Genomic DNA, 26,568 nt, shown 5'->3' with positions numbered 1-26,568 from the left:
CTCTTGTGAGTATAGCATAATTAGTTCCTTAATTTATAGACTCATTTTCTTTTCATTTTTGTTGTATGTGTGATGAGTCTTCACTTGGCTGAGTGTATAGCAGGACATTCATATTTTTTCAGTGGTGGACACATGCCACTTAGTGATTGTTTGAACACCGTGCAAATAATGATGTGAATGGAGGGAGGGGCTGTATGTAGGATTGGGATGGGAGCACCAGATGTGCCTTAAACGTACATTCAGACATGTGCAAATGAAAATCTGATTAATGTCTGTCTTCCTTTGCCAATGGTTCTTTCTAAATGCTCCCATTTCAGGTAGTAAGATTAAGGAAACTAATATTTTAGAACCAGATTCGTTCAAAACTGTAACAATAACTATGTGCTGTGTTAATTGCCAACTGATCTGAAACTCTTAGTGGGAAACCCAAGAGAAGTGAGTCACACAATGCTAATAACAGATAGGTGGCTAAGTCCTATGGCCTACTAGCAAACAGACTGAGTAAATGATTTATTATCTGTCTATCTATCTATTGATCAATCATTGTGTTAAAAACAAACTGGATATTTATTTTTGCTCATGTAAAAAGTATTCAGCTAAGAAGTCCAGGTAAGGCAAAGTAGTTCTCTGAACTCCTCAGGACTCAGGCTTCCTATATTGTTCAGCGACCCCATCCCTAGTGAATGTATCTATCAAGCTTTTAACTAAAAATCTGAAAAAGCTACTGGGGCTAAGAAGACTGCATGTGGCCTGAGAATGTCTGAGGGATGCCTACAGTTAGTGGTGTTCCAATTCTAGAGCTGGGTGAACTTGCACAAATCTCTCTTCTTCATCAGTCATCACTGGTAATATGTCAGTCATCCTGGACAAATTTCTGAAGTGTTTTTGATGTGCATGTGTGAGTGCATCTGTCTGAGTCAATGTGCAGTCCTCAAAGAGAGAAGGAATGCAAAAGACTGAGTAATATTTATTAAGGACCATCCATTCTGAGCCAAGTCAGCTGTTTATCAATATTATTCATTATTTTTCAGAAAACGCCTGCAAAGTGGGTACTGTTGTCACCGTATTATAGATCGGAAACTTGTGCAGAGAAGATGAGTGAGTAATGGACCCAAGGTTACATAGTGGATGACAATAGGATTCAAATTCAGGTATATCTGACTCCGAAGTGCATGCTTTTTCCCTAGACCATGTTTTCTGGAAAAACAATTTTATCCAGAAACTTAGGAGACTGGATAATAGTGGAAAGAATATAGAGATTTCCTAGAATTCCCATGGAATTAACTCAATGTTCCAGGGATATAACACAACAAATCTGGAAGGTAAGGTCTGAGCAGGGGCAAATGAATGGATGGGTTGTACAGTATAAGAGATTCCCTTCAGGTTCAAGGATCCAGGTTTAAGCCCTGGGCTTCCTGATCTTGGATTAATATTTGAGATAGGAAACCCCTGAAGAACAGCTGGGTAGTGGGGTTCTGGTTACCTGTGTATGTGAAGGAGGAAGGCCTTTTCTGCCATAAATGCCAACCAGAGCTGCCTTTCCCAGAGACACGTTGAATTTCAGATGCACAGGATGATCTATAAACACCTGAGATCTCCAGAAAGTGCCAGGAGGAATTTTCTGGGAAGCCCGTCTCCCCACGTCGATTTCTCCAGAGTCTATAAAACTGTCCTCTGGAAAGAAACTACTGGGCTTTCCTACCAAGATACAGGGAAGGGAAGACAAAAAAGGTCACAGTTAGCCCCAGATGAAACAAGGAATCAGAGCATCCGAACAGCCAGGCCTCTCCTCAGCCTTGCTCTCCTCTCACTGGCATTCTGCTGCCAGCTTCCTCCTTCCACCTGAGTAGGGACATCTAGAATTTTTTTCCAGCGATGCTCAAATTGTTCTGCTAAAAATATGCATTCTTCCAAAGCAGTATGGGTCCTCCCCAAGGGCCATCTGGTTACTGCATAACTCCACAGCTTGTTAAGATGTATTTTGATCCTAAAAATATTCATTTGCAGGCACATGAGAATAACTCTGTGGTGTGTGTATGTGTAAAAGAGCGTATGCTAAAATAGAAAGGATAAAGGGATAAGGTGTTTTTATTAAAAACACAAAATGATTCCCCTAGCAGTGGGTTGTGTGACTTCAGTGGAGTAAGGTATTTCAAAACTCACTAGTTTGTATATATTGGGGGGCCAAATTCTGAGACTAAGATATATGAATGGAGGTTTGTGTTGGGTACAGGGGTGAGAGTTGGGGGAGATAAAGAAGAGGGTATTTCTGAAGGGTGGAACTATTTCTTAAACTGCATCTTTGTCTTTGGATCAAGGTGGGTATCATTTTTGTGGTAAGGGGTAAAGTTCGTATTTCTCAAGTTTAGGCACAAAATCTATGACATATACGGAAATTCAACCCAGACCTCCAACCCTGTGCCCAGCATCCAGGCAGGGAGGTCAGGAGTAAGGTCTCCTGCTACTCTGTCACTAATGAGTAGCGTGACAGCTTTCTAGGGACACCACAAGTGCCAGGAAGGAAGGCTGCTTATCAAACTTCCTCTATTTAGCAATTAAACATACTCCCATGTGAAAAATATAAACCTTACTTCCTGCCAGACAGTAGCCTTCAGAGGAGTGGAGTAGGGTGGAACAGGAGGAGACTATCAGGATATTAAGAAGAACACCCTCAGGCCACTGAAAAATCAAAACCAAGTCAACAACTACATCTCACTTGTCATTAGAAAGGTACCCCCTGGGTATTCTACTTTCAATGGTTTTGTGTGTTGCTAGAGATGTTCAGGAGAGACACTTTAGAGAACAAGAATTCATTTGTAAAGCAAACATGTTTGTGGAAACATTTTATAAAAAGCATTTGGGGAATAAGAAATTAAAATGTCTTTTTTCTTAGCTTTGTAAGACTCCTTACAAAGCACATTTGATGCTGAAATGGAGCTTGGCAGGACATTGTTGTAGTCATAAAATATTTTACTGTTTTAAATACTAAAATTCAATTTAAATGTTAAACTTCTCCATATGTTATCATTCCCTTATAAACTCCTAGGCAGAAACATCAGGGTTTAAGCTTCAAACCATTAAATGTTATTTTAATTAAAAATATGCCAACAAAAAAAGTTTAAATGCATGCTATCAATGAAAGTACCACTAGTAATTCTGTCATTAGCATGGGAAAGAGTTTGCATTTAATTCCTTTATGGAAGGAATACGCCGCAGACTTTTACCTTGAAAGCACAGACACACACAAACCACCACCGTAGTTGAGAAAGTTCAAAGATAGCAGTCAAATTCGCAAAGCATTAAGATGAGAAAGAATTACTTTCATATTCTTCTTTATCTGATTTTTGGGTCCCTAATACCACAACCCTTTTGTATTTCAGGTAGAAAACAGCATACTCTCAGCTTTTAATTTGGCTAAGGAGCCAGAACTATGAAGGAATGTGAAACAAACCAGAATGAGCTCTGAACTTTTTACTCTTAGAAACTGCATAGAAATACCCAATACTGCTAATTCCAAGGACTTGCTTCCTTTGTGAGTAGGTAGGAATCAGCACTCCAGGGATTTCAGAATTTGTCTGCATTCAAATAACTCCTATGTCTTTGAATAAATAATGGAAAACTTCACCCACATTTTAGCATGCTGCTGGAGAATCCTGCACAGTTCCTTTTCCCCTCTAGTGAACTTTTTTTTAGGAGACAGCTACTGAATCAGCCACATTCTGTAACCTTATATGCCAGAGGCCAAGCCCCCGACTTCCCCCAAGGTTTGCAGATCCCAGAGGCACAAATAAGTTGACTCCTCCCCCAGAAAAAGTGGTAAAAGGAAATTTTTCTTTTCCGGTATTCTAGTATTTCACCTAGAAGGGCCAAAGTGAAAGGAAATTGTCTTTGGTGTATATACAGTAATGAAATAAAAATAATAACTACTTGTCTGAAACCTACCTCTCCCCCCACCCCCCAGCCAGAACCTTGACTTTCTATAGCTGAGTGTGTGAGGGTCACTCTGGAGCTTTTGTTTAAAAGGGGTCCAAAGTCATCCTGTCCTTAGGAAGGGGTCGAGGCCCAGCCTAAGAGCAGTGTCTGAGAGGGAAGTAAAGAATCCCCATTTGGGAATTGAACCTTTTATTACTCTTCCTCTCCCTCCCGCAGTGGACCATCCATAAGGATGCAATGGGAGCTGTTGGGGGGAAAGAGTCTACAGTCCGACAAGTACTGTAAATTTCCTGATGTAAAGAGGCAGGAAACTGGTGGACTGAGGGTACATCAGAGTAAAACCCTGCTCCTTTTTCCAGATTCTGCAATTTAAGATTCTTTGTCCTTAATTCTGAGCATCAAGCTATAAGTTCTAGGATAAAAAATAGCCCATCACATAGCAAAACCCATCAATCATAGAGTAATGAGTGAGGGTAGAAGCTACTGGAGGAGAAAAGCCAAAATTCTTCTTATTCCTACCTACATTCTGGACAATGTATAATAATAATAAAATAAAAGTAAAAATATTTATAGCAGTAATAGTAATAGAAGTAGAGGCAGTAGTATTGCTAGTACCATTAGTTGCCGTTAAAACTGAGTTCCAACTATATGCCAGGCACTTTCACATATATCAGTTCAGATAAGTCCCACAACAATATGAACATGTATATATACTGAGGCTTAGAATTCTTAAGAAATCATTTAGAGATGAAGCCATTTGGGGTTCTTTATTTGTTAGAATATGACTACTTAGAGGATTAAGCTGATGAATGATTAATTAAAATTGTACAAAGATATTTTCAATAGTGGTGGGGTGCTGACTCTCTAAAAGATCAAGAATCCAACTTAATTTACAGCCCAAGGAGGCTAAATATCAAATATCAAGGCTAGATTGGTAGAAGCAAGGCCCATTTAAGAACTTTCTCACATCCTGGGGGACAAGAAGTTGTCAATTTTAATGAATTAGGGACCCACAAACCAGCCCCAAAGTTAGAGGGCAACAGCAGGGTCTAGAGATATTCACGAGAAGGACACTAAACAATCAATGGGTGCCTCCAGAGGCTTAACAAATAGTACAAAGAGTTTAACTCAGGATTAAGAAGCCCCAGCTGCAGAATTAGGCTTCACAGGATGGATTCTACTACAACAGTCCTGTTCTTTGTAAAGATATACAGCTTCAGGCTTCCTATAGCCATGCTCTGCAAATATGTACTCATGTCTATAAAATAAATTTCTCAAGGAATTGTTGAAGAGATTGGATAGCTCAGTCAAATAAGAGAGATATGGAAGAACTGAAATTCCATGTGCTTTCCAATCACAGTCTTTCCTAAGCTGAGACCTATCTATATCAGTTCTAAATTCCTAACCAACTAACATTCCCCCCTCCCCCAAAACTTTTTGGTTCTTCTCAATGCAATAACTTGCATAAAGAATCCCTTAGTTTCCGTAGCAACTGTTTGAAATTTATTTGGTTATCAAAATAAGCTATTCCATTTTGGGGAGCCCAGCTGAGCCTGTGTGCAGCAATTTGCATGGTTCAAACCGACAGGCAATTTTTATTTCATTGCAGAAAGAAGAAAATGTATCCCTAGTCCACCAATTCAACCATCAGAAATGCTTGTTTATTCCATGCTTTTTTCCCCTCCCCATTAATGCATAACACAAGTTCTTGTGGCTTTACTTCGAAAAGCTGCTGTATTTGGTTTCCATCCAGTAACAACTCCAAAATGGTTACAGCTACTTTGAAAATATAGTATATGAATTGCACTTTGATGTTTTCTCAAAGACATGAAGGATATTTAAAATACTGGATTTAACATACATTTCATTCATATAATTTAAATATATATATATATATATATCCTTTTAAATATTCAAAATATATCAAATCTCTGCAGGATATATAGGGGAAAAGGGTAAATTGGTTTGAATTTCTGAGGTTTTTAAAAACTTCTTTAGAATGTTTTAGGATTTGAGTGGACAGCAAAAAGAGAAGTAACATGTGTTGAGTGCCTTGTCATCAAAAGGCTTTGAAAAGACAAGTTTTATCATTCTTGTTCTTTATTAAGGAGGAAAATAAGGACAAAGAAGATGGAAAAACCAGCATGAATTAATATAACCAATAAAGGGGAGGATCAGGGTTTGAACCTTGGACTGTCTGGCTCCGAGGTCCATTTATTTTTCTCTACAAAATACTACACTGCTTCCCCATCATTGTGGTAGCAGGGACTCTAATTTTAATTCTAGAATCAGCTTGTCTCTCTGATACTCTCAGAAGGGACAGGAAATATGCACCAACATTAGGGTTAAAGACTTTTCCCCTTGAGATATGCCTAGGAAGTAGATTTTTAACATCAAAATTAAAAATATAAACTGAGTAGACATTGGTTTGACCAGGGCAAAAGAAATTAAGAACCATGTGATCTCACATAAACTGTAGGAAGTTTTGTCCTCTTTTTTCCCAGACTGATTTATTTTTTGTCAGGGTAATTGCTTTTGATGCTGACCACTTTCCAGCACTGTGCTACATTTAAGGGGCTTGTGAACAGGATTTCCATTTGCATTAGTAATGACAGATCATCCCCTTAAGCAAAAATACTACAATTAAAGTAAACTAATAAGTTGGTGCAATTTTATTTTGCCTCTTATCTGCACCTCCTGCTTCTTGGGAAAAACAAAACAAAACCTAACAACCCACAAACTCTAATTTCATTAGAGTGGAAGATTACAGATGGATCCAACTTTTATTTAAAGAATGTTTGCTAGAGATCATGGGGGGAAGAAAACACATTTTGCTAAATGATACCCTTTCCTTGAGGAAATCTTTCACCTATTTCTGACAAAATCTTAAATCCATATTTTGATCTAAAATCAGTCTTCCCGTTATGGTATTCACCTACAGTTGCTCACAGTATAAGCTGTCATGGGCAGTACAAATGAACAGGCAGGACCATGGACAGGACCAACTTGAAAAAAATTGAAGAGTCATCTAGTTAGTTACATGATGATTTCATTACTAATTAAATCTGTAGAACTCAAGAATTAGAACGAACCTTACAGACAATCTAGCTTAATAACCTCATTTTGAAGAAGAGGAAAATAAAATCCAGAAAGTGTATTCAAGGGATTTGCTCAAAGTCATACCATGGGCCAGTGCTAGCAGCTGGACTGAACACACTGCTCTTGACTTCTAGCCCAGAGCTCTTTACAAGGCCTTGTCCATGCTATATCCCTCCATATACTATTAAGGGATAAAGAGAATATAAATGATTCAGTGTTTTAAGTCTCAAAATCTTTGTGGAGGACAGGATTGGCTTTGTCCCTCAAAATAGTGGGCCAGGATTCTGGTTTGCCTTAACTCTGCATGAAGATGACCATAGGTAGAGTTGACTCTGGTCTTCAAGATCATTATTGCAGAGGTCATGAGTAGATACTCTGATAAAACACATGCTACTATATTAACTGATGCATGGGAGCAAATCCTTGAAAGGAGAGGGAGACTCTGAAGCCATGGCTCCAGAGATAACTGAAATAAGAGGAAAGAAGATGTAAGCAGTGAAGGCTGGAGGCAACTATAGCCACAGTGCTGACTGAGGTGACACTGGTAAGATAAAGCAGTTCACAACAGTATATAGGAGAAGGGATGACCACACTGCTCAGAATGACAACTAGATTAGTCTGTTAGTTCAGACATTTTTACTGGTACCATTTTTTGGTGAGTCTTCTACACTCTTGGCTAATAACGAAAGAATCTGTGTCCATGGCATATCAGGAAGACCTCTACTAAATTCAGGTCCATTCAAGAATGTTCCATTCAAGAATTTCAAAGTCCAACTGCCCCCACCCTTTTCATCATTGGTAGGGATATTTCTTAACCCTGTCTCATTGTAAAATTGGATTTCATACCCACATCTCCTTCTGGGTCTTGCAACCATGAGGTGAGGTAGGTTGGGCAGCTTATGAGTAAAGGCAAGAGCCCTGGAGTCACACAGACCTGGGCTCATGTCCCAACTCTACCATTGACTGGCTGTGTGACTCTGGCCAAGTCACTTAATTAATGTGACCCTTAGTTTTTGCCTCTAAAATTGGGAAAATTATACTTACCTCACAGCACCTTTGTGAGGATTAAATGTGAAATGCTCTTCACAGAAAGCTTTGAAACAAACACACTATAAAAACAGTAACGATTATTGTTATTATTACAGATGAGGAAACTGGGGCTCAGGAAAATTGAGAGACTTGCTCAAAGTCACATGATTGGTAAAACCTAGAAAGCTTGAACTGGTGTTTCCATTAAACCACAAGGGACCAAGGATCCTTCAGTTACAATACACTGTCTGTCCACCTCATGACACCCCACTTCCTGAGATGCCCAATCCTATCCCATGAAGTTTCCCCAAAAGTGCTTGACTTGATCCCTCACAATCAAAGATGGCCACCCCTGCAGTATGACCATCACGCCATGAGATGGGATGCCGTCAAGCACCATGAGGCCTGCCCAAGCCCTCCTATGAGCTCGCATGACAAGGAACTATGATGAAGACACAGGTAGACTGGCAGCCAGTGTGGAGTGCAGACGGATGGAGGAAGCGCCAGAGCATGGAGCCAGCTGTGAGTCAGGCACATGATGCGCATAATGGAAGTCTGTTCAGTTCAAAGGCAGACATAGAGGACTCACGACACGGACAACACAGCAACCCTACCTTCTGTGGCTCCTTTGCCTTTCCTGTCAGGGATCTCTAACCCAGTGCCCCCTGAGGGATACAGGGAGACGTCCGTTGGCACAGGCCAACTGCTGGCTGTATCCTCCGTGATCTCATACATCTGCCCCTCCATCGGCTGCAGGTGCCAGTTTAGGCCAAACAGGTGCATGGCTGTGGTGAGCAATGAGAAAAGTCATCTTTTTCTGCTAGAGGTGGAAAGGGAACTCCCAAGCCGTAAGGGAAGGGCGGGTGGGGTGGGGTGGGGAACACGGGCGTTCAGTTCAGGTCAGTTCAACAAATATCCCGAGGAGAGCGTTTCCATGCCAGGCCCTGCACAGGGCACAGAGATGATGATGGCATGGACCCTGTCTCCGAGGAGCTCACAGTCATTGGAGCTGGGAGGGGTGGCAGTAGGGGAGTTTCAAGAGGTCTTAGTCTTTTGCTTCAAAAGAGAAATATTCTAGGAAAACAATTTATAGTTCATACCACAAATGGTTAATTTCTTTAATATGAAACTAACTCCTATGAATAATAAGCAAAACCCTACATCTCAGTGGAAAAACTGGCAGAGAATATGAAATTTACAGAATAAGAAATACAAATGGTCTTATTTATATGAAAAGACTCTTGACATCACTCATAGTAAGAGAAATATAACTTAAAACTCTGAAATACCAATTTTCACATATGGTTTGGCAAAGATAAAAAGGCTGAAAATAAACTATATTGGCAGGGAATGGGAAACAAGCAGTCTCATATATTGCTGGTGTGAGTGTTAACTGGTACAACCCTTGGGAAGGGCAATTTGACAAAAACTATCAAATCTAAAATGCAGATATCCTTTACCCTGGGATGAAGAGGTTCTTCTGCTTCTAGAAATTTCTCCTCCAGATACACTCACACATGTACTAAATGGTGTACATCCGAGTTTATTCACTGCAGTGTTGCTTTTAATAATAAAATATCAGAAACAAGCCTACCAATATGGACTAAATAAATAAGTTATATCCATATAATAAAATTCCAAGCAACCAGAAAAAAGAGAGAAGAATCTCTTTATGTTCTTCTCTGGAAGGAAAACTGTAAGATGCAGGACTGTGTATTTGATAAACTATCATTGGGCATATACATTAAACAGTGTATATCTACAGAATATTTCTGGAAGAATAAGAAAGACACTTGTAACAGTGGGTGTGCCCTATGCAGGAAAACGATGGCTAAGGGGCAGAGGAAGGACAGAGACTTGCTTTTTACTGTATATTTCTGCACATGTTGATTTTGTACCATGTGCATGCATTTCTGTTTAAAAGAATTTTTCCCAAGACAGCAACTGCTAAATAGTCTTGTATAACAATCTAAAAGAGACCCTAAGATGCCAAGGAATGGACCTTTTCCCTTGAAATACAAAATGCTTGAGAAGGTTACGAAGTCTGTTTCCAAAAATGTTTGTGATTATTTACAAACTGCCTGCTTAAATTCGTTCTTCAGATTCAAGATTTGGGCCTTGTCAATCACATGGGTCTAAATTCACCTCTTCTACGATGCCAACCCCAATTTTCCACATACAGAGTTTAGCCCCCGAGACCCTGGATTCTCACAGCATCCTACATGCAGCATTCACTCCTTTGTTAAATTGACTAATATTTTCTGAAAAACCCTCTCTATGTTAGGAACTATTGCAGACTCTTGAGAATTAAAATCGAAGCAGTCAAAGGCCCTGCTTTGATGAATGCAGTCAAGTGGAAGACAGAAAAGTAACAAAATCTATAAGGAACCAGAGGCCCAGAGGAAGGCCAGGGAAACACAGGTATGGAACTACAGAGAATTGGAAGCCCACAGTCATTGTATTTACTGACGACCTAGTCTATGCCAAGCAATGTTCTCAGTAATTTGTATACATTATGTCTAAACCCTCACAGCAACCCTCTCCCCCAGACTCAATTTACAGACATACACATGAAGACTTAGAAGCTTACATAATAAGTAATTATAAAATTATCATTTAGTAAGTACTTACCAAGCACCATGTATTGTGCTAAGCGTATTATATGTAATATTTCATTTAACTCTTGCAACAATCTTTCGTGAGTATTTGACAGATGAAGAAACTGAGGCACAAAGAGACTAACTTGTGCAAGCTTAAATGGTCAACAAGTGGCAGGATCTAGAGTAGAACCCAAAACTCTCCAAATCCTGAAATGGAACACTGTCAGTCTTTCTAGCCATAACCCACTCTCCCATGCTGCCTCTTGCTTGCTTTATCTAGCAAGATATGGCATTATAAATATACATCAAACACCTCTAAAGCTTTTAAATCTCCAACATGGGATCCTGCACGGTAGAAAGGAAGCTGGGTAGACCTGCCCTAGTGGATGAAAGAGGTCACAGAAAGTGGTTTTGGGGAACTGTTAATGCTTTCAAGATGCAAAAACCTGGAGACTGGAGCACCGCACCTCTTGATTTCTAGTTTAAACATAAGCCATCAAGGGAATCCATATATGTTTGATCTAACCAGGAGGCCACACTTTGGTAACAGAAATGTATTCTGACCCTTGCTTTCTTTCTGATTATTGTGGTGCAGGGGAAAATGTGCTGGACCAGAGATAAGAAAAGTGGTTTTGAATCCTAACTCTGCCTTGTACTAGCTGTGAGGCCATAGGCAAATTATGTGACTTCTCCGAATGTCTACATTCTCATCTGAGAAATGGGGATAAAAGTATTTCAAAGGATGGTTGTATCAAATGAAATAATATATGGGAAAGTGGTTTGTAAACTGTCCATGTGTGATTACTCTGTTGTTTAACCACTAGGTTTGTACGGTTGATAATAATAATGACAATTATACCCGAGATTCATTCAGCACTACATGAGGTGATTTACACTGCTCTCGACCACCTCTGTGTAGTTGATGATAATAACAAAACAGTGAACTTGTCTAGAAGGAGTGAATACTCCATTTCCAAGGCTGAATTGGCTCACATTTCTGCTAACCTTCTTACTGTTTTAATCTGCAGATTGGTAACTCCAAAGGTAATAGAGAAATTTAACTATGGACAACTTAGATAATATGCGGTTAAATGTACAGTGCTTCTTTCCCCATTAGAATCAATTATCTCATCTAAGTGTGCAAAAAGCCCGTCTTGTTAAAAGTTCATGAGAATTAACTAATCTCAGAACAAACAGAACTCTCACAGCTTTGAGAAGAGAAACATTTTTATTGTCAAATCCTTCTCTTATCTTTAACAAGATGCAAGAGCAATTCTTTGCTTTAAAAATATGCTAAGGGGGACAAAAGTAAGGGAAAGAAGTGCTAAGGGTGAACCATGGCCACTAGATCTGGAGTCCCTGGGGAAGTTAGTGAGGGCTGGTAGGGGAAGGATGTCACCAAAGGCTGAGAGGTGGACACAGGGATCCCTTTCTTCACCCCCTACCCTGTGATTACAGAGACCCTCACAGGTACAGGGCTGGCCAGTCATCTCTGGTGACCCATGGAATATCCTGAAAACCCACTGGGAACACAAAGCCTTGTAACCAACTCAGACTGACTGTCTCAGAAGGCTCATTCATTCGGAAATCATTTGGAGGCTGGTGGGGAGGGTAGTGAGCAGAGGGTCAGCAAGGTTGGGCAGAGAAATTTAACTGAAAAGACAAGTTTAGAGACAGGACTGAGGATGACATGGAGATTCAGAGATGTGAAGTAAACCAGCAATGCTGTTTTAAAACCAAAACAAAAGAAACCCCTAATCTGAGACCCAGAGTCTTAAATATAAATCATGCCAGTAATATTTCCATTGTTTTATTGTTTCATTGGTGGTTAATTTTACAGTTCTAGGTATTAAGAAGGAGAAGACAGATGATAGAAGAGAAATAATCTCCTCTCCTCTTTCCAAAGAACACAACACATGCTCAGAGATGGTCAAGAAATATGTAAGTTCAAGCAACAACTCTTCATGCTTCACAATAATCAAAATAAGAATAACAGCAACTCAAAAGTTGGTTATCATTTGAGTGCCTACCACATGTTTTATATATATTATCCAATTCTTTCTTCACAAAAAGTTAGGTTAGAAACGTTATTGGAGAACGTATACAATGGGATTGAATAGAAATTGGAATATAGTCATATAGGTCTAAGTGGAAAATCAATACTGAGATAAGTAAATTAAGTTACCCAAGACCAAAGAGCTGATATAAGTTTGAAGCAAATTTCAGTCTCAAGAGCCTGTGTTCCCAAGCCAATCTTCTTCTTTTATATGTTTTATTTTAAACAGAGGATAAAAGATAGACAACCTAAAGCCACAAGCAATTAAAAGCTGAAATAAATGTTTGGCAGGCCCTATAGAAATAATAAACATTCCATGCCCCATAGTAACACTTGTTTAAAGCTGCTTATAGCTGTAAACACATGTTATCCAAACGATTTGGAAGTAGCAACTATTTTTAAAAGAAGGTGACTGATACATGCATCTAAAAAAAAAGGTAAGAAATATACATAATCCTCTGCAGCCTGCTCTAGGGATAATCATGGTATTAGCTCTGTTTCCTGAAGAATGAATGGTAACTACCCATTACCTATGTGTATCACAGGATTACCTAAACTATACCCTGGGATATGTATTTATAACGATTTGTGCAAAATCCTTCTCTAATATACTGAAAGTGACCTAGATAAAAAAACTCAATGCTGGTTTTCTCATCGGATTAGTTTGTAATTCAATGAAAAGATGCTAAAGAGTTCAGAAAAAGGCTGAGGAAAGGTAGTGGGTTCACAGGATCACCCACATTGAAATGTTAATGATTTCTAAAAGCCAAGAGTGGGGGTGGGGAAGTTCTGATTCCCTCAGCGCTGGTCAATCTGATCCCGGGGCTGACATTTTCCCTTAGCCTTTTCCTGCCCAGCAAGACATGAGAGATCGCTCAGAAAGTGCAAGCTCCATCCTGACATTTTTTAAGAAAAATGCTCAATAGATGTGCAGACACTGAAGTCCCTCCTCAGTGCCTGGCCAGCAGGAGGCAATTAGCAAAGTCATTATGCAGGATTATCCAATATAAATTCAGGAGAATTTCCCTAGTCACAATGCAAGCTTCCCTTCCAAAAGTCAAATCCATGAACCCGCTCGCAATTGCAAATTAGCAGCTCTAGATAGTGATGGGAGACAGTTGTAACCACAAGAAACTGTTGATTCAAGTGGCATTTTTGGTTTTAAAAGAATAGGGAACCAAACCAGCCACACAGCTACCCACTTTTTGGATTTATATTAGTGCTCAATAGTCAGTTTGTACTTTTAGGCATCATTTCTATAAAATCTAAATCAATGGATTTCTCTGACTTATGGCCCTCTATGGGGAAAAAGAACAAAACAAAACAGCAACAAAAAAGTTTCATTCTCCAGGTTCTATTCCTGATTTTGCTACAAATCCACAACATTCAAAACATTCCAAGCCAGGAAGCTATACACAGAGATGAAAACTGTAGTGTGATAACAGAAAAAATTGGAAGCAACTTTGATATCTAAAAATAGGCAAAATTATGGTACAGGTACAGAATGGAATACCAGGTAATCATTATTAGATATTACCAAGACAACCAGCAATAAGGAAAAATGCTTAAGATATAATGTTAAGGGAGGAAAAGTACAGGAAACAAAATTGCATGTTTTTCCTGACCGCATTTCTATAAAAGCAGGTATGCATTTAAAAAAAATCTGGAAAGGAATATGTAAAAGTGCCATTAGGCTTTGAATTATAGTGGTTGCATTATGGGTAAATTTTCTTCCCTAGTTTCTGAACCTACTTTAATGCTGTTTTACCTTAAAAAGGAAGTACTGCCACTTGGTCTCAGGAGCAATAGGTCTAAGAGAAGGATAACAAAGCAGGGAAGGGGAGACCCTAACTTTGAACATATGCCATATTTACTAGGCAAAGGGAATTATATACACTATCTCATTTGATCCTTATACAAACTTTGAAAGAAGTGTTATTGTTACATCCTTGCTTTTTTTCACACTGGCAGCACTGGGAAATGAACCCGGGTCTCCAGCACAATAAGCAAGAACTCTGCCTGCTGAGCCATTGTGGCCCACCCTATTACATTCTTTTTACAGATGAAGACACTAGAGGCTTAGAGAAACTCTATGACCCATCTAAAGTCATACTGAGAAGTGAAAAAAAGAACCCAAACAGATTTGAATCCAGATCTGAGTAGTTCCAAAGTCCAGGCTCGTTTCCTGGTACATCACACTGCTGATGAACTACAATGCCTGAAATAAAATAAAAATAATAAAAAAGCCACAACTTTTTAAGGTAAAGTTTCTGCTAACAGCACAACCATGTTTGTTCTTTCAAGGTAGTTAAGAAACTTTCTTCTCAGAGACAAAGCCTGGAGCCCCCATTGTTCCACATCCTGCCTGTCTTAGGTGCAGAGGCATTGACTGCAGTGGTTTCAAGCACTGCCCAAACCATGTAAATTACATGTAAATGATTGTGCAGGAGCAGCATCAGTCCTCACAGTCCCGGCTCTACGAAGCACTTGGAGCTCAGCCATTTACTAGTTTTGTGAGTTTGGGCAAACCACTTAAACTTCTCTACATCTCAGTTTCCTCATCTGTAAAATGAAGATAATATTATCTATCTCAAAGGAGTAAATGAGATAATGGCTATAATTTACTTAGAGCTGGCCCATAGTAAGAGCTTCATAAATGGTAGCTGTCATCATCACTGTCATTTTGCTAAGCTGATTTTCCTAATAATTCCTCAATCCACTGAAAGATTTGCTGAAGCCAGCTCAGTCATATCACCTTTTTCTTCTTTTTATATATACCTAATAATTTCCCATCCATGCCAACTGCAAATTTCTTTAAGCTGAGAGCCCTCTCCCGCACCCATTAGCTGACAGACTTTGGGCACAGGACCTAGAGATATTTGCCCGATAGATAAGAAAATGCTTTTAAAAGCAGAATTACTATAAATCAGCCTGACAGGACTCCACTGGTGAATATGTAGGGTTTAATTTTAAATCAGGTAAATATATTGCTTTTCCTCCTGTCTCTGGCTCAGTTTGACTGCAACAATCAGGGTTACTGTCTCTCATTCCCAAATTAAGTGTTTTTTAGAGAATGGACTCCGGCACAGTTAATCATTTTTCTGCAACATGTAACATGGTGGGGAAGGGAGGCCTTTCAGCAAGGATTCACTGGTAACAGCCCCAAATTTCCATAAGTCAAAGTAAAAGCAGGCATGAATCAGAGGACTGAGAGCAACGAGCCATGGAAGTAGAAAACAGGCTCACCCACAGTCAATATGTAGGGGAAATATCAATTTAACTGGAGGACACCAAAAACCGGCGACAAGGCAAATTGTAGGGAAAGCCAGGGCTAGAATCTAATTTGTACAGAGTAGAGCAAACTGCTATGACTGTAGTAATAAAATAAGAAAGTTGTTTTTTTTTCCTGGGCACATTTCACCCAGCGGGCTCTGCTATAACCTGTTCTATATGGAACTAAGTTAGGGGTTGCCCACCTCCCACCAACCCTTAGACTGACCTCAGTCCAGTCATCTGACTTCTCTTCTCTGGTTCCAGAGACAAGAAAATGGAGGTGGTGAAATGTGATGGTTATGAGAACAGACTTTGCAGCCAGACAGAACTGTGTTCCTTTCTTAGTTCTGATGCTCAGCTATGTGACTTTGTTTATGTTATTTAACTTTTTTGACCCTCTGTTTCCCCATATATGAAATGATGACAACCTCTAGCCCCAAAAGTTATTGTGAAGATTAGAGGAAATGATGCATTTTGTGAGCTTAATTCAGTGCTTGGTGTTTACTAGATGGTGACTTTTGTTGCCTGTAGCATCATCACCGCCATCATCATCATTTTTATTAGACATCAAGGTTTTCACTGAAAAAGAGTGTTGTAAAAGATTTCAGGAGTCGGGGAGTCAAGAAAATAGAGTTTTTGTTCTGGTGCTGGGAGATGCTGCTACTACTAAACCTACAGGTCACGGGGATATCCACCTGCTCACCGTGTGGAAGAGGTGCCTGAGCTATGGGTCATGCATCTGCAGCACAGTCAGGGCCTGAGTCAAGACTCCAGACTCCTTAATGACCCTGTTACTACGTCACAGCAGAAAGTCCTATAAGAGTGGGAAAACCATCTTCATGGCTTGCTCCTCCATCAGGCACTACACTCACAGATGAAAGGAACCCTCCACTTGGGGTGGAATTAAAAGAAATGAACCCACAAGATAGGCACTATCAGGAGAGCATGAGGATTATTCCTTTCATTTCTACCCCCCAGCACCTGGTCCAGAGGAGTAAAGAAGAAAGGGAGGGAAGGAAGAAGACAGACATAATAAAGATTATTACTAAAACAAAAACATTTCCCACTTACTGAAATTTTATCCTGTGCATGTCATACTGCTAGAGGATTTACATGCATTGTGCCATTTAAACTCACAACTTTTATTTTTTTCATTCACAGTTATTTATTGGGAGTAGGGGGATTCAGGGTATATCTAACAAGTTCAAAGAACAATTGATTTACAAAGTTTAAGAAATCCCAGCACTAATTCAGATAGCCCTGGAATACCTAATGCTACCCACCTTCTCAGGAGAAGACAGGCTGAGCTGAAGGAGAGGCAAATGGCCCAATTACTAAGCTTTGTTTTCAGCTTCCGCCTCATCTCCTTGGCTCTCCTCCCAGCATCTCTCAACCTGGATCTGACCACAGCAGACCCTGTCTGGAATGCCCCCCACCGTTTTCTTCACTGAGCTAGCCCTCCCTCGTCTTGCAGCTCAGGGGAGAGGCCATCTCTGATGCCCCATTCTGACCTAGATAGCTCCCCTTTTGTTCCTACCAAACCAGGTTCAGCATTTATTACAAAATGTGAAATTATGTTACTAGCACAGATCTGTTGTTTGTGAGTACAGACCTTACTTAATTCTTTGAAATCTCAATGGCAAAACAGTAGTCTCTGGTGGGACCTCTGCACATATTTGTATAATGAACAAGTAAGTGAAGGAGAGGCCACTCCCCTGTCAGCCTGTGGCTGCCACTGAATTTTTAGGTGAAAAGCAGGCATGGTTCCCTTCTTACTGGATGTCAGCACTCAGCCCATCTAAGTCTGGGCTTAGAGGGCTCACCATGCCAGCTGAAGCAGGGTTGTAAACTCACAACCTTTTAAGATAGATACTGTACCTCCATTCTTTCGATTGGGCACCCTAAAACAGATCTACAAAGTAGTGATTACTCTAATTTTGTACCTCTAGCAAACTAAACCTCCAACACTGTCTATAACTATACCATTCATCACCACAGCATTCAGATCCAAAATCAGGTCTCAGTGTCTCCAAATTCCAAGCTTTTCTCGCACTATCATTGGGAAGCAGAGTATAGGCTTTCATTTAATCCCGATTGGTATAAAAGCGCAGGTTTTGATCAAATCATTGTCAACACAGGAAATATTCAAAGAAGTGACTCTACACAGAAGAAGCAGTTAAACCTAGTAAAATGCCCACTGTCTTCCCTTATGCAAGGCCTCATCAGTGATCCAGGGATCTAAGAAGCCCAAGATTAGCACTACCTACTCCAGCTGCTCTGCTGGGGTGAGCAGCCAGCACTGCTCTCGCAGCACTACCTTGCTAGGCCTGGTAGAAGGGGAAAAGCGGCATCAAGCGCTGCATAGATTTCTTCCTTTGGGGCTCTTATTTCCAAGTGTCATCCCTCTTCACAATGTCATGTAAAGCATTTCTATTTAAAAGTGTCCCGACGTGTGAAAGGGTCAGGCCCTCGTGTAAAGTGTATCATCCTCTCCTTCACCTGGACCAACAATCCAGTGGAGCAGAAGAAAAAGATGGGTTTGGTTAGTGCTTTGGAATTTATTATAAAAGAAGATGTCTGTTGCTGGGCTTCATTTTCACAGCTTCTAGAAAATGTACCGTTACATGGTTCTGTAGACCAAACCTTCCATTTCCTGATTTCCTTTGGCACTCCAACCATGTAACTGATTTTTTTTTCCATGATCAAAGTCAATTAGGATGTCCCACTCTGCCTTTAAATCGAGTTTTAATTTGTGTATATATTATTAGGATAGGCCTTTTTCCTCTGGAACATTCACATCAGTGAGAGGAATGAGGGCAGACAGCTTAACGAAGCGCCTGCCACCCAGAATTCTAACTTGGGATAATATTTCTTTATAACGAGAAGCATTTTGAAAGAGCATTTACAAGCTCACAGAACAGAGTAGTTGATGACCCTCCTTTGCTACCTACAGCTTCCCAGCCTCCTTGTTCCATGGGCGTTTTTCAGCTCTTTTGAATCATTCTACATTTTCTTGCCTTCCTGCCCTTATCTGTGTACAGAGGAAGCACACAATAAATGTGAGTTCCCCTTTCCTTCTTTAATACATATTCATCCCTGATCTGGCTCAGACCTTTAATTAGGAAGTTTAAAGCAGTACAGGGTTCCAAGTATGATGACGATGACAGTAATCATGATAATAAAAATAATGATCATGGTGATGATGGTGATAAACACCCACTGTTATTCACTGACATTCACTTGTGCTATGGGCTTTATAAACAAAGTTTCATTTAATGCTCACAAAGCCCTAAGAACTAGATACTATTATTATCCTCTTATGCAAGATAAGGAAACTGAGACTCAAAAGGTTCAATAACGTGTTCAAGGTTACACATTTAATACCAGGTAGAGTCTAAATTCAAATCTGAATTGAATCCAGATTAACCTGCACCTGTCCCTAACCACCATACACATCACCTTTCTGACTAGGTGCAACACTGTGGAAATGACAAAAATTGAAAGAAAAAAAAAGGCAATATTGTTGTACATGTACTGCCATACCACACAAATTTTATTGGCAATATTTCCCTGAGAATAGAAACTTGAGATAATATTTCTTCATAATAGAAAAGGTTTTAAAAGAGCAGCATAAATCTTGTTGAACACAATGTTCCACGTTACTTCTCCCTGCTCAGGAGCCTCAGTCTGTCTGGAGTCCTCCTGTCTCTTGAACATACCTGCTGGATCCAACCCTGGTTTTGCTGGTGCAATGTCCTCTGTTGGGAAAGGTCACCACTCAAGCTATTTTTCTTTTTAAATTACTTCATCCTTTAAGGTCTTTATAAAAATGTCAGCTCTTGGGGGTGCAAAGGTAGTTCAGTGGTAGAATTTTTGCCTGCCCATGTGGGAGACCCAGGTTTGATTCCTGGTCCACACACTTCCCAAAAAACAAACAAGCAAGCAAAACAAACAAACTTCAACAGATGGTGCTGTAATAATGGGATACTCACATGGAAAAATGATGAAATGTGACCCTGCCATACAGCATATAAAAAGTAATAATTTTTTTAAAATGTCAGTTCTTCTGTGAAGATTTCCACCACTGTTCCCAGCAAAAAGTGACCTCTGCCACCCCTAGTCCTGTGTCCTGATCATTATTCTCACATCTGTATACTGTTCTTACCATGCAAGCACGTACCTCCTGTCCTCTGCTGGCTCTATTGTCCACCTTTGTTTCTCCAAGAGACTTATTACTCAGTGGGCAGAATCTGTAAAGAGGCTCTCAGCTCTGGCCTTTACCAGCTAGACATCATTAGATAAGGAACTTAGCCACTCTGACCCTCAGTGTTTTTACAGAAATGGAACTAATATAAAACTATCTCCTTGGTTCTGGTAAGGATACATTTAATGAAAGCTCTTTATAAATTATAAAGTATATTGAAAATATATTATTAGTATACTGCTTAACAGTTAATGAAGGAAAAAATGAACATCCAAAGTTTAACACATAGATTGATACAAATATTTATACGTGAAACTACTAACATAGCCTTAGACTTACAGAATTAGGTGTCCTATTTAATGGACTGATTCACTACAGAAAAGTCAGGAGGCATAAACAACAAGTTGCAAGAGAAGAGCTTCTAGTTTTCAGGTAAACAAAAATGCTACAGTTTGCTAGCTGCCGGAATGCAACACACCAGAGATGGACTGCTTTCAATAAAAGGGGATTTATTTAGTTAACGTATAGTTCTTCAGAGGAAAGGCAGCTAACTTTCGATTGAGGTTCTTTCTTATGTGGGAAGGCACAGGGCGATCTCTGCTGGCCTTCTCTCCAGGCCTCTGGGCTCCAATAGCTTTCCCCGGGGTGATTCCTTTCTGCATCTCCAAGGGCCTGGGCTGAGCGGCAAGTGCTGAGATGAGGTATGCTGAGCTGCTTGGGCTGTGCTATGTTGAGCTCTCTCATTTAAGCACGGGCCAATTAAATCAAACATCATTCATTACAGCAGGCACGCCTCTTAGCCGCCTGCAGATGTAACGAGCAACAGATGAGGTTCACATACCATTGGCTCATGTTCACAGCAACAGAACTAGGCACGTTCACCTGACCAAGTTGACACCTGAACCTAACTACCACACTACTTATTCTAAAATTTTTATTTGAAGCTTTCCTAACACCCTGCTCTATTTCCTCTCCTATACCGTTTTTGCATGCTTGGTTGGATAGATCATGTGTGTACCCACACACATGGAAATATACATAGGGGCCCAAGGTGTATGTCTTGCTGCATATTCTACAGATGGCCTGAGTGGTAAAATTTGGGATGACATGATGAAATGGAGACCATAGCTCAGTTAATGGTGCTGGCATTTTTCTTCTTCCCCCACTGGAGGCTGTGAACAAAATCTAACTCCAGGCTCAAGGGCATGATAAATGTAGACCTGGCATACACCAGCAGGAAGGGCTTTCTCCCAAATGAAATGTTACACTGGTGACAATCTACTCATGCCAGATGAAGCCTGAAGTCTGGGGAACGCCAGAATTAGATAACACGAGTGATGTGTCTTGAGGAGCCCCAACATCGTCTGGTTCTTCTTTTCTCTTCAATCTTGAAGCACTCTGGGTCTCTCTTCAGCAAGAGCTCCCAGCAACCTCTCAGCGGTTTGGTTCGGATGTAGGGGCTATGAGAAACAATACAGCACAATCTAAAGAGGGCAAGTCCCAAGCTGAGAGGCCTGGAGGCAAATCCTGGTGCCTTCACTCACGGGTGGTATGGCTTTGAAAAACCTCCTTAACCCCCTTGGGCCTCAATTACTTATGTACAACTTGGAAGCAAAAATAGAACGGTGCCTTGTATGCAGATGGCACTTGACAAATATTTATTGGATCAGTAAGAGTGTTGAGAGAAAATTAAATGCGAAAATAGATACAACATTCATGGCAGGGCCTGCCTGACACAGTGTAAGCCTTGCAAAATGGTAGTAAATGTGAGCTGCCATCTCGATCACTTCAGGTCAGGTTTGGGGAGGGCAGCTGTGAGCAAGGGCAGGAGAAAGTTCTTAATAGGATGGTAAAGCCCCCCATGCTTGCTCTGAGCCTCAGGTATGGGGTACAACAACAGAGGAGATCTTGGAGATGGGCTCTGCTCTGAGAGGCAGCATAGTTTCTACAAAGAACACAGGCGTTAAAGTCAGAAAATCTGGTTTCTAGGCCCAGATCTAGTAATTTCAGTTGAGCAAGTTATTTAACGACAGTGGGCCTCAGTTTCCACATCTGGGCCGTTCAGGACAAGGCAATGCAGTAAACAATGGTATGCAGTGCCTAGACTGCTGGAGAGGATCAAGTGAGAGACAATGGGTTAGAAAGGCCTCACACAAACTCAAGGTAAATTTATTATTTATTTGCCTAGTGGAGTTTCTCTTCTAAAGGGGAGGCAGCTATTACCCTCCTGCAGTGAAGGCAGCAACTTATAGTCATTGTGGTTTCTACAGTTCTACATTAAAGAGTCTTCAGAAAAATAGAGATGGAGGCAGATAGCTAAAATGCAAACTGGACATCTTAATGTATAGTCTCCTGAAAAAATAACCAAAATTTCTGTCTATCATTCTTTGCCTTTATTTGGCCGGGTCCATCTTCTAGAAAGTCATTTCTGTCTTCTCTTTCATAATGTGACTTGACTTCTAAGCCTTAGTGAAATTTTATCTGATCTTCCTGGTTAGAATGACTTGCTCTTTCCTTAGGATTCCTCCAGGGATAAGGTCCAAACTATAGTAACATACTTTTATCATCTGCCTTGTATTGCAGTCAGCTCTTCAAGAAACTACGGACTAAAAAGAAAAAAGAAAAGAAACTATGGACTACTTAACGCTTATCCAGCTTTGTCTGTCCTTCACAGCCTGGGACACAATCTGGCAGACAGGCTCAGTAATGCTCTTTACCATTTTAAAGACGAGTTTGGGGAAGCTCCCCCTCCTTAATCCCAGATGATCTGAAAACTCTGCACCTGGGGACAGCCCTTGGATGCTGACTCTGCGAAGGGTTACAACAAAAAGTAAGTCTACACCCTCTAGGTGGTCCAGCTGACTGCAAGAGGGAGAGCTGCCTTGACTCAACACCAGACTGGGTACTTTGCAGATGTTCTCTCACTTAATGCTCAAATCACTTAGAGATTAATTGACATTTTACCAATGAGGAAACCAAGACTCAGAGAGATTAAAGAACTTGTCAGAGCCAGGGCTGGAATCCAGGTCTTATGGTACCCAACATCTGTGCTTTTGCTACTAGATGATATTGCTTTTCTTTAGAAGCTGCTTAGTTGGCTGTGGTTTTGTTGTTTTACTAATAAGAGGAAGCGCTGAGTGGAAGAAAATAATTGTTTTCTCTCACTCCACCCATCTCTCTCCCCCTCCCTCTCTCTTCTCCAGGCAATGAAGAGCAGGGAGCTGCTGAACTCTGGAGTCCTAACTATAGCTCTGAATGGACTGAATTCCCCTCCACAAGCACAAGGTACTTACAAAAGTATAAGAAAAGCCACAGGGAGACCATTCTCTCTTTCTCTCTGCACTTAAGTGCAATTAAATTATGTTATTTTACAGTATTTAGTCTGGAATAAAAACAAGGACTTGGGGACAAATCTTTTTGAACGATGTTACAAATCTGTAAAAACCATTCCTTCTCAATACTCCTTGGGTCAAGTTGTGGATTGAGCACCCTGGAGACACAGCTGGGGCTACTTTCTGACTCATCCTGACTGCACTGCCTCTTCAGGGACCTTGAAAGTGCCATAGGGCAAGCACCTTAAAGGCCTTGAAGAGTATTTTCTCTGCAGCTACTGCTGTTGTTTTAGAAAATAAAGAGAGTAATAAACTCAAGTCCTTTCTTTCTCTAGACAACATTTCCAAAGTCTGGAACTGTGTGGCCCTCAAATTTAACACAACTGGTTCGCCAGAAGGGAGGGGAAGACAAACCCAGTTAATATGTGCTAGGTGCCTGAAAATCATTTCATCCCTGCAACAGACTTTTACCTAGATTCACAGGTGAGGAAACTGAGGTTCAGAGACAGTAAGGCGAGGAACAGATGAGGATCCAACACCAGGCCCATATCCCATGCTGAATACGTTTTAGCAACCGCTTCTCAGATTTCTCTCTTCTGCTTTTCCCTCCTCTTAGTATCCAGAAGTCATTTTTCACTGTCATGTGGACTCAATGCCGTTAGACTTTCAGATCTTTGTTCCCTATAAGAACTTAGATCCCCTACTCTTTCCTTTTTCCTTCCCTCTACTCCATGGCCTTGCAACATGTTACACATTCCTGACACTCTCCCTTGCTTTTTCTCCTTAAACAAACTTTTACTAACTACATGCTACATTATGCCAGACCCTGATACAGAAGCTGTGGCTACAGCACTGAATAAGACAGAAATCATTTCTGCCATGGAGCTTACCACCTAATGGTGGAGACAAATACTAAATAATCAATTATACAATTATTCAGGTGCAGTTTAATTAGCACTATGAAGGAGCTATAAGATTATGTAAGTGGGTTCCTGGCATAGTGTGAGGGGATCAGATGACCTTCCCTGAGGAAGTGACATTTGTGTTAGGCTTCTTGAAAGGAACGAGCTGGGGGAATGGGGATGAAAGGTGGCATGTGGTTCCACCAAGAATGAAGACCATTTAGGTCTTGAGTGTGGTGGTAGTCACAAGACTCTAAGTGTTTGTCTGAATTCAAAGAATGCTATGTTTAATAAGCATTAATTTTCTGCATGTAAATTATACTTCAATGAATCTGACTGAAAACAAATAAGTGGTCAGGGTCTGGTGGCTGAATGGGTGTAAAGGTAAGAAAAACATGACTAAGAAGTGGTTTGAATCCTAGTCTTGGGTCCCTGGGGAAAGGAATTGTGCAAAATAGGGACTGGTCTCATCTGGGTACCCTTCAGGTACACTTGCCATCCTTCTTCACCTGCTCTGTACCCTGGGAGGCTCAGCTGGATGTCCTGGGTCAATGGATCCCTTGTGCTCTGGCTTCTGGTTGGGTTCCACCAATGCGAAGAAAGTGAGGCTGAGATATTTGCCCCGTGGCTCCATTACTGCATCCCTCTATGAAAGACCACAGTCAAGTAACCCTCTCTCATGGCCACCTTCTCCAGGTTCTGGCTACCACACCCTCCCCTTGCCCCTTCATGTTGAGGGCTCCTGACATCAGGAGCCTGGGGTAGTGCTATTCCTTGGCATCCTGCCCTCACTTTTGTAATTAATCTATTTATTCAATTAGCCTCAAATTTAAAACAAACAAAATACCCACTGCCTGAATCCTTACACTGCCAAGAAGATTACTACCAAATTGTTCCATCATTGGGCACTGCTGCAAGTTCAAAAATTTTCTTTCAGACTGAGCTGAAACATGTTGACTAACTTAATTTCAGCCACCTTTTTGTTTGTTTTATTTTTGTTTGTTTTCCGAAACAGACAAGAGACAAGAAGTGAATTTCTGCCACCCTGCTTTAGCCCATACTGTTTTTCTGCCTAGAGTACTCTTGGCAGATGAAACCATCTTGCAAAATCTTTCATTCAGACGAGTCTTACAGAGCACTGTTACACTGCTATCTTGTGTCAGGCTTTGACCAAGGGACTGAGTATGCAGCACAGAATAAGAATTAGGAGATGGGGGAGTAAGCATCAGTACTACTAAAGGAAAGGGAAGCCTAATAACCCTTCTAATTGGATTGCTGCAATGCTGGGGTCGAGTTTGGGAGGTGAAAAGTTACAGATCTTGAGAAAGTCTTCACGATCCTATACAAATCACAATGCCCAAGTCCATCTCTAACAACATGCCCAGACAACCCCAAGTACTGGATGACCCAGGTGCTTCCAGACCAAGAACCACAATAATATTTCAATAAGCAGAGCTCTCTAATAGCTGCCTTTTGAAGAGCAGTAATTAAGCCTAGCAACATTCTCACTTGTAAATTAAACTATCACCACTTCAAGCAATGGTTCTGATGTTTCTTTGCAATCTACAATTGGTTTCCAGGGAAGGTAAAAATTGCAATCTAATAAAAAAAAATTCTTCACTGGTACTGAGCATGTTGGAAAATTCTACTATAGTCACCCAGAGGCTGCCACAGCCCATGTTTATTACCCTATTGTTTGTGCCCTGATGCAATTTCTTACAGGTAGAGAACCACAGACCAGAAAGGACTTTACAAGATGATCTACCCACACCACTTTCTGGACTGGTATAGCTAGGTCCAAGCTGGGTAATGACAGTATCCCCAGGTCACCAGCAAGGGACTCCTACTTCATTACATGCGTAGTGTTTTTTCAACACTGTTTCATTCACTCTTCACAATAACCTTATGAAGGATGAACTATTATTCTTCCACTTTGCAGGAAGTCAAGGCTCAAAAAGTCACACAGCTGGAGAGTGGCAAAGCCGGTCAAACTCTGAATCCTGTCTTTTGCAATTACATCAGGCTACCTTATAGAAATCACTGTGAGTGGCAGTCATCCCTTGGAGGAGGGACCTGGAGCTGAAGATGGAAGAAATACCATCCTGGGGTAATTTTGGGTCTCCATTAAATGTAAATCCTT

General features: G+C 40.6%; 1 protein-coding gene and 1 long non-coding RNA gene across 7 annotated transcripts in view; one reads left to right on the top strand and one right to left on the bottom strand.

The window, feature by feature from the left end:
• The window catches only part of TENM4 (teneurin transmembrane protein 4), a 780,788-nt gene that overhangs the window by 206,687 nt on the left and 547,533 nt on the right, over positions 1–26,568 (bottom strand). For all 5 annotated transcript variants that reach the window (XM_077113447.1, XM_077113449.1, XM_077113448.1 and 2 more), the window contains 2 exons: positions 8,676–8,846; positions 1,484–1,698 (listed from right to left, as the gene is read on the bottom strand). In XM_077113447.1, coding sequence (XP_076969562.1) covers positions 1,484–1,698; positions 8,676–8,846 — 386 coding nt within the window. The remainder of the gene's footprint in view (positions 1–1,483; positions 1,699–8,675; positions 8,847–26,568) is intronic.
• Positions 147–26,568, top strand: LOC143644437 (uncharacterized). Of its 2 annotated transcripts, XR_013156708.1 has the most exons (7): positions 147–317; positions 1,032–1,151; positions 10,346–10,482; positions 12,502–12,602; positions 22,778–23,024; positions 23,398–23,479; positions 26,368–26,568. It is a non-coding gene; the product is annotated as an uncharacterized LOC143644437 (long non-coding RNA). The 2 variants fall into 2 exon arrangements; XR_013156709.1 differs by lacking the exon at positions 10,346–10,482 and having other exon boundaries at positions 151–317.

This window comes from Tamandua tetradactyla, chromosome 8 (genome assembly GCF_023851605.1).
Source record: "Tamandua tetradactyla isolate mTamTet1 chromosome 8, mTamTet1.pri, whole genome shotgun sequence".
Classification (NCBI taxonomy): domain Eukaryota; kingdom Metazoa; phylum Chordata; class Mammalia; order Pilosa; family Myrmecophagidae; genus Tamandua; species Tamandua tetradactyla.
Note: the sequence above shows the minus strand (reverse complement) of the source record. Positions and strands in the feature narration are given on the sequence as shown.